Source organism: Bison bison, unplaced genomic scaffold, assembly GCF_000754665.1.
Source record: "Bison bison bison isolate TAMUID 2011002044 unplaced genomic scaffold, Bison_UMD1.0 scf7180017864345, whole genome shotgun sequence".
Taxonomy (NCBI): domain Eukaryota; kingdom Metazoa; phylum Chordata; class Mammalia; order Artiodactyla; family Bovidae; genus Bison; species Bison bison.
Window position 1 is genome coordinate 828,310 of NW_011494917.1, and position 8,291 is coordinate 836,600.

General features: G+C 43.4%; 1 protein-coding gene across 1 annotated transcript in view; it reads left to right on the forward strand.

Moving 5' to 3' along the window:
* The window catches only part of TNFSF11 (tumor necrosis factor (ligand) superfamily, member 11), a 34,754-nt gene extending 29,699 nt beyond the window's left edge, over positions 1-5,055 (forward strand). Inside the window, exon 4 of the mRNA XM_010854598.1 lies at positions 3,510-5,055. Coding sequence (XP_010852900.1) covers positions 3,510-3,931 — 422 coding nt within the window. The 3' untranslated portion in view covers positions 3,932-5,055. The remainder of the gene's footprint in view (positions 1-3,509) is intronic.
* The last annotated feature ends 3,236 nt before the right edge of the window (positions 5,056-8,291 follow it).

Here is an 8,291-nt window from a genome sequence, read left to right on the forward strand (position 1 = left end):
CCAACCTGAAGGGGGCGCTCTTCTTGTCTTTTCTCCCCCTGGCATCTATTCATGAGCCCTCCAGTTGACACTGATGGCTTTTCTCCTCTCTCCTCTGCATACTGTGTGCATTTCATTCTTTGCTTGAACAGTTTCTCTCGCTCACAGTACTCTGCCTTTTCTCAGCCCATCCACATTTGATCCAAGTGCTCCCTGTTCTCTGTCACTGGGCTGAACTCACCTGATCACCATTAATTTCTGCAGCTTCCACTTGCAAGTTGCTTTAACTGAAGTTCAACCATGTGTTATGTGACATGCAGAGATGAAAATGTTACATTTCTCATTTTGCGTGCCCATTTCTTATTTTCTTCCCTTCTAAGTCATAAGCGCCTTGTGGGTACTCTGCTTGATATAATTCTTAATTATGGGTAGAATGAATGTCCATAGGAAGCACCAGTCAAATATTTACTGAATGACTGAATCGATCAGGGAATGGATAAGAGTAAGTCTGTAGAGCAGGAAATTAGGATACTCCTTCCACTTGAGGTAACAATGAGAGTGGCAGGCGGTCAAGGTTTCTACATTCTTCCCTGCCTTCCCAGACCTATCTCCCAGCCCTTGGTCTAAGGCTAGCTGATCCATCCCATTGAGAGGATAGACCTCACCTTAGGCATTCCTTTGCTCTCTGTTAAGGACCACCATGGAAGGAAGATGAAGTATAAGGCCAATAATTGATTGGATAAAAGATTGAATACACAAGTAGGGGAAGAAGGAGGTAACCATCTGTTGATCTGAGATAGGAAACACCTTGAGTTTTATTAGCTTGTCATTGGACTAGGTGGCTGTTTACGAGCCCGGAGAAATAACTTTGCTAGTCTTTATGAATCGGAGAAGGCAATGGCACCCCACTCCAGTACTTTTGCCTAGAAAATCCCATGGACGGAGGAGCCTGTAGGTTGCAGACCGTGGGGTCGCTAGAGTCGGACACGACTGAGCGACTTCACTTTCACTTTTCACTTTCATGCATTGGAGAAGGAAATGGCAACCCACTCCAGTGTTCTAGCCTGGAGAATCCCAGGGATGGGGGAGCCTGGTGGGCTGCCCCATCAGGGTAGCCCACAGAGTCTATGGGGTCTCACAGAGTCGAACACGACTAAAGTGGTGCAGCAGCAGCAGTGTTTATGAGGATGTGATGAGTAGAGTCTGAGAGTCTCATTTCTGACTCAGTTGGGACCATGGAATGATACTTATATTTGGGGTGCATTCATCTGGGATGGTCTGAAGTAGGACCTTGGATGAAAAAGTGTGAGTGTCCTGCTGGTTCTGGAGGCCACGGTGCTTGGGATGGCTTCTCAGACTCGCTGTATCGCCCTCCTGTGGAAAAGATGTGCACTTCAGGAAATCTGTCCTATTTCTGAACAGAGGGATGGGAAGCATTGACTTCTTTGCCTTTGAGGCCTAAGGATGAGTGGCCCTACTGCAGCTTGGATCCTCCTGCACTTTTTTTTTTTCTTCCTGGTGGAGGAAGAGCCTGGTGTTGAGGTCCCCAGACCATATTCCAGCTGCCCAGTGGCCCTCTGGAGGTGTTCTAGAAAAAGATGATGTGAACACCTCGATTTCCTGAGGATTCAGGCCAGTCTTGAAAGGTAGCTAGTGTGGATTTCTGATTCTACAGGGTTCACCCAAGGACCCACTCTAACCAAAGGGTTGTCAGCTCTGATGGATCCATGGAATTTACTTTAAGTGTAAGTTCCATGGACTGATTTCTCTTGGCTGACAGGCAGCAAAGAACTTCTCCCTGGCTGCAGAAACTTCTCCTAACCCCATTCTGAGACTCCTCTGCTCTGTTTTGCCTTGTTGGAATTCTAGCAGATGACAACCTTGATTTATCACAAGTATTTACAAAATCCTCTGGTGGAAAACTTTGGATTTTCCACAGTATAACAGCTTTTTTCTCCACTAGATGAGACCTTTTCCAGTTGGATAATGGGTATCCACATAAATATAAATATTTGATTAATGGGGTTTATCGTGGATTTATCATGTCACAATTTTTAAAGAAGGGCTTCCCTGGTGGCTCAGTGGCAAAAAAATCAGCCTGCCAAAGCAGAAGACATAGGTTTGATCCCTGAGTTGGGAAGATCCGTGGAGAAGAAAATGTCAACCTACTCTAGTATTCTTGCCTGGGAAATCTCGTGGACAGGAACTGGGTCGGCTACAGTCCATGGGGCCATAAAACAGTTGAACATGACTTAGCAACTAAACAGCAACAACAACAATTTCTAAAGACCTAGTAAAATACAATAAAAGACCTGAAATATTCAAAGCATTGGACACATTTAGGAGACTTCTAGAAACTTCCACTACTCCAAAAACAGGGGCATGAAGATCAGTTGTCACATTTCAAGTGTGAGAAGGGGCTAAAGGAGAATTCTGGTTTCTCAGAAGACATTTTAACCATTCTTTGGTCTTTACAAAAGACTGCATGAAGTTGTGAACCTGGGGAGGGCAATGCCAAGGATGTTTTCTCTGTGAACTTCTCTAGGGGAAGCTTTTCATTCATGTGAAATTGGGAGGCATTTAGGCTGTTGGAGGAGGAGAGAATCAATGGTGATGAGAATAGAGTTTAAGAGTTTGATTTTTTAGTCAAAGTTGCTGTGACCCAAATTTTCAGCTCCTTCTATATACCTCTCTCTGTGAATTAAAAGAGAAGGTGGGGCTATGTGAAATCTGGATATTCTCTTCCTATACTTGTTTTTTGCTTTCTTGATTCAGCTGCCTTTGGCTGATTCTCTTCCTTCGACCTTTATGCTCTGTAGGCTGAATCCTATTACTTCTTTAGGTTATTAGGCTCAGTAGCTGGTGGCTCAATGGTAAAGAATCTGTCTGCAATGTAGAAGGCTCAGGTTTGATCTGTGGGTTGGGAAGATCCCCCAAAGAAGGGAAGGGCAACCCACTGCAGTATTCTTGCCAGGAAAGTCCCATGGACAGAGGAGCCTGGAGGGCTACAGTCCTGGGTTGCAAAGGAAAGGGCAACCCACTCCAGTATTCTTGCCAGGAAAGTCCCATGGACAGAGGAGCCTGGAGGGCTACAGTCCTGGGTTGCAAAAAAAGTCGAGTCCTGGACTCGACTGAAGTGACTGAGCACACAAGCCCAACAAAATCATTCTTGATCCTTCTGGAAGGAAGTAATCTCTTTCCTTTGAATTCCCTTTGCAGCATCCGCACCTTTCTTATCAGGGCCCGTGCCTTGCTTCCTGTCTGAACATATATCATGCTTACCCTTTGTGTGCTGTAGGCTCCTTGAAAAAGTGAGATTGTGTCTTTGTCCCCTCTCAGGTGCCCAGCAGACAACACAGGGACATATTAATGTACTTGTACTTTCCTTTTAGAAAATAAATCTTGAGAGGTTGTTCTCCCATTGGAACAATGACCGTCTCAGTATGTCTTTCTGCAACCTCTCAGAATTGTGAAGATTTGCTTCTCGTTGCAGGAGTAAGTTTCAAATTACTTGCTTCTCCGTTGCTTAGGTTCCCACAAAGTGACTCTGTCCTGCTGGTACCATGACCGAGGTTGGGCCAAGATCTCCAACATGACCTTCAGCAATGGGAAACTGATAGTTAACCAAGACGGCTTCTATTACCTGTACGCCAACATCTGCTTTCGACATCATGAGACTTCGGGAAACCTCAGTGCGAATTATCTTCAGCTGATGGTATATGTCACCAAAACCAGCATCAAAATCCCCAGTTCTCACACTCTGATGAAAGGAGGAAGCACCAAGTACTGGTTGGGGAATTCTGAATTCCATTTTTACTCCATAAACGTGGGAGGATTTTTTAAGCTACGGTCTGGCGAGAAAATAAGCATTGAGGTCTCCAACCCTTCACTACTGGATCCAGATCAAGATGCAACATACTTTGGGGCTTTTAAAGTTCGAGATATAGATTGAGCCCCATGTCGGGGAGAGTTTTCCCGTGTTTCCTAGGATGTATAGAAAACTCCCAAAGCAAGTCAAGAAAGATGTATATAGGTATGTGAAACTACTCAGAGCTATGACCCAAAGGGTACAAGAAGACCCTACCCATGCCTTTGACTCTGTAAGGAGCAAATATATTTACAGCCAATGGGAGATGTTGGACTCAAGGTGTATAAAAATCTAAGGGTTTTCTTACATAATGGTTCATAAATTTTGTAATGAGTTCCTAGAATTAAAGCAGATTGGAGGAGTTATGGCTGTCTTTGAGAAAAACTGCCTTTGGGCAATGGGAGGGGTTAATTCTCTGGCTCTATAATCTGTTGGTTATATACCACCATGCAGTTGAAGTGGAGAGGGTGTCTTTTAATTGCAAACTGATGACCATCTGAAGGGTTAAATTCTTTTGAATTGTTACATCTTGCTGGAACCTGCAAATAAATACTTTTTCTAATGAGGAAAGAAGAATATATGTATTTTTATATAATATCTAAAGTTATATTTCAGGTGTAATGTTTCCTGTGCAAAGTATTGTAAATTATATTTGTGCTATAGTATTTGATTCAAAATATTTAAAACTGTCTTGCTGTTGACATATTTAATGTTTTAAATGTACAGACATATTTAACTGGTGCACTTTGTAAATCCCCTGGGGGAGAACTTGCGGCTAAGGGGAAGAAATGTTGTTTGTTAATATCAACTGTATTATATTTCTCCATTCTTTTTAACTTAATAGATTTTTCAGACTTGTCAAGTCTGTGCAAAAAAATTAAAGTGGATGCCTTGAATAATAAGCAGAATGTTGGCCACCAGGTGCCTTTCAAATTTAGGAGCTAATTGACTTTAGAAAGCTGACATTGCCAAAAAAGACACATAATGGGCTACTGGGCTGTCAAGAGTATTTATATAATTATTAAACAGGTGTTTTTTTCCTACAAGTGCTGCAAATTGTAAATTTTTTTAATGAAAAAGTTATCAGTGGCTTATGGCAAAGAAATTCCATTTTTAATTTAGTGGAAGTTATTTTATACTATACAATAAAAACATTGCCTTTGAATGTTATTTTTTTGGTATGAAAATAAATTTATAGGAAAACCTGCCTTGTGAGTTTGTGCTTATCTTTTATGTCTGTCTTGTTCTGTGATCCTTTCTCTTCAATATGGTAATGTGGCTTCTATCTTTCCAAAAGTTATTTCTCCCAGTAGGGGGAAATGCAGATTTAATTAAAATTAGGAACAGATTCAGTTAAATTAATGAACCTCAGAATTTGAAAAATAATTTACGAGGGATTTGTATGCAAGACTGTAGCCAGAACATAGAGACTTTACCACTCAGAAAAGAAAAAAAAAATTGTTATGCTTATACTGTGAGAAAAAAATAGTGCTTTGCACAAGTTCATAAGGCCCCATAGAACAATCATTTGACCTGGAGGAACCCCTGAACATTGTATCCTTCAGCAGGAAGGATACACTAACAGGGATGTGTAGAAGAAGCACTAACCGTGCTTGTTAACACTGTGAACAGGACAGGATGTTAACTAACAGGACAGATGCTTGTCCTCGTGGAAATTTATGTGAGGGAGCCATCAATCCCGTGTTGATTACTCCACATGAGACAGAAGAAAATGAACGCTTGGGAAGACAAGGGAAGCTATAATTCAAGGCACTTGCCATTTGTGGATAAATGTGTCTTGATGGTTGTAACAGGATAGAAGGAGAAAAGAAATATTAATAGCAGAGGTTACAAAGAAAAAAATTGTGATTTTTTTGATGGTGGGACATTGATAGCAGGACTTAACCATTGACCAAAATACACCTATTGTTTTCCAACTGTCAGTAAGTCTGAGGTAGATTGGTACAGTCCCTTGGCCTGCAAGGAGATCAGTCAGTCCTAAAGGAAATCAATTCCTGAATATTCATTGGAAGGACTGAGGCTGAAGCTGAAGCTCCACCACCTGCTGGAGCTTGGCCACCTGATGCAAAGGGTTGACTCACTAGAAAAGACCCTGATGCTGGGAAAGATTGAAGGCAGGAGGAGAAGGGCATGACAGAGAATGAGATGGTTGCATGGCATCACCAACTCAATGGATATGAGTTTGAGCAAGCTCCAGGAGATGGTGAAGGACAGGGAAGCCTGGCGTGCTGCAGTCCATGGGGTCGCAAAGAGTTGGACACAACAGAACAACAAGATTGGTACAAAATGCCACTTCAGTGTTACATATCCCAATTGCTGGTCCTAATTATTCTTCATTTAATAAAATATTAACTTTGAGGGGCAGTTGGAGAATTTCTTTTTTCTCCACTGACACACAATCTTGTCATGTAGAGAGCTTTATTAGCTTCTTGGCTTCTAGAATATGATTCTATTTTTCCAAAGATGAGTAACATTCATTCAATCATTTGCAGCACCAACTATGTGCTAGGAATTTTACCAAGCACTGCGGGTACCATGGGCTTCCCAGGTGGCACTAGTGGTAAAGAACCTGCCTGCCAATGCAGGAGATGTAGGAGACACAGGTTCTATCCCTGGATTGGGAAGATCCCCTGGAGAAGGGCATGGCAATCCACTCCAGTATTCTTCCATGGAGAATCACATGGACAGAGGAGCCTGGTGGGCTACAGTCCATAGGGTTGCACAGAGTTGGACATGACGGAAGTGACTTAGCATGCATGCATGATCTTGGATATTATTCTTGCCCTGAAGGAATCTTCATTTCACTGGAGAGCCACCCTAGTAAGAGTGTGGTGAGTTCCAGGGCTTGGACATCTACAGAATGCTGTAGGAATAGCAAGGAGCCCATTGGACCCAATCTTAGGGATCACAGAAGTTCTGGAAAGGAAATCAAACTGGATGGGAGGGGGGCTGCACAACTCCAAAAGTGGATATAGACTATCCATCCCCACTTTTAACTTAGAGGTAAGTAACTTGCAGTCTCTCAAAGGTGAATCTAGTAAGAAGACAGATGGTGGCACCTGCCAGACTGGAGAACTAACGTGGCGGATGATGTGCAATGCTGAGAGAGATCGAGAGATCCTCTGGAGGAGACCTTGGAAATTGAGCTGAACCGTAATGTGAATTTCATGTATGTTGACAACCCGATAGGTAAGAGACTTTTAGAGCTTCACTGGAATAAATCTGTGACAATGTAATGTTGGCTTATGCCTTGAAGGTGGCAACTGATATGCTGGAAGCAAGTGGATATGCTAGGAGGTCCGGAAAAGGCTTGTTCTCTTCTCTAGTGATGCTCAAGGCTTTCCAGGATCTGAATGTGAAGTGAAAAGTGAAGGTTAGTCTCAGTCGTGTCTGACTCTTTCTGACCCCAAGGACTGTAGCCCACCAGGCTCCTCTGTCCATGGAATACTCCAGGCCAGAATATTGGAGTGGGTTGCCATTCCCTTCTCCAGGGGATCTTCCCAATCCAGGGATCGAACCCAGGTCTCCTACATTGCAGGCAGATTCTTTACCATCTGAGCCACCAGGGAAGCCCCAGTTTTCCCGCTCACATGCTACTTTTTACTCCTCCTGCCTTTTCTTCTCATTGCACCCCCTTTTGCTTTTCCACTCTTAGCGTGTTAATCCTTTCCTTTCTTCTTTCCCCCTGATCCCTGGCTCTGGGCCTCAGTTCAGTTCAGTCACTCAGTCGTGTCCAACTCTTTGCAACCGCATGAATCACAGCACGCCAGGCCTCCCGGAGTTCACTCAGACTCATGTCCATCGAGTCAGTGATGCCATCCAGCCATCTCATCCTCTGTCGTCCCCTTCTCCTCCTGCCCCCAATCCCTCCCAGCATCAGAGTCTTTTCCAATGAGTCAACTCTTCGCATGAGGTGGCCAAAGTACTGGAGTTTCAGCTTCAGCATCATTCCTTCCAAAGAAATCCCAGGGCTGATCTCCTTCAGAATGGACTGGTTGGATCTCCTTGCAGTCCAAGGGACTCTCAAGAGTCTTCTCCAACACCACAGTTCAAAAGCATCAATTCGGGGAGGCGCCAAGATGGCGGAGGAGTAGGACGGGGAAAACACTTTCTCCCCCCCAAATTCATCAAAAGAGCATTTAAACATTGAGTAAATTCCATAAAACAACTTCTGAATGCCGGCAGAGGACATCAGGCACCCAGAAAAGCAACCCAACTCTTCGAAAGGAGGTAGGAAAAAATATTAAAGACAATAAAAGAGACAAAAGAGGGAGGGACGGAGTTCCGTCCCGGGAAGGGAGTCTTAAAAAGAGAAGTTTCCAAACACCAGGAAACCTTCTCACTGCCGAATCCGTGCCGAGCTTTGGAAGCACAGAGGGTAACATAACAGGGAGAAAAAATAAATAAACAATTAAAAACTCGC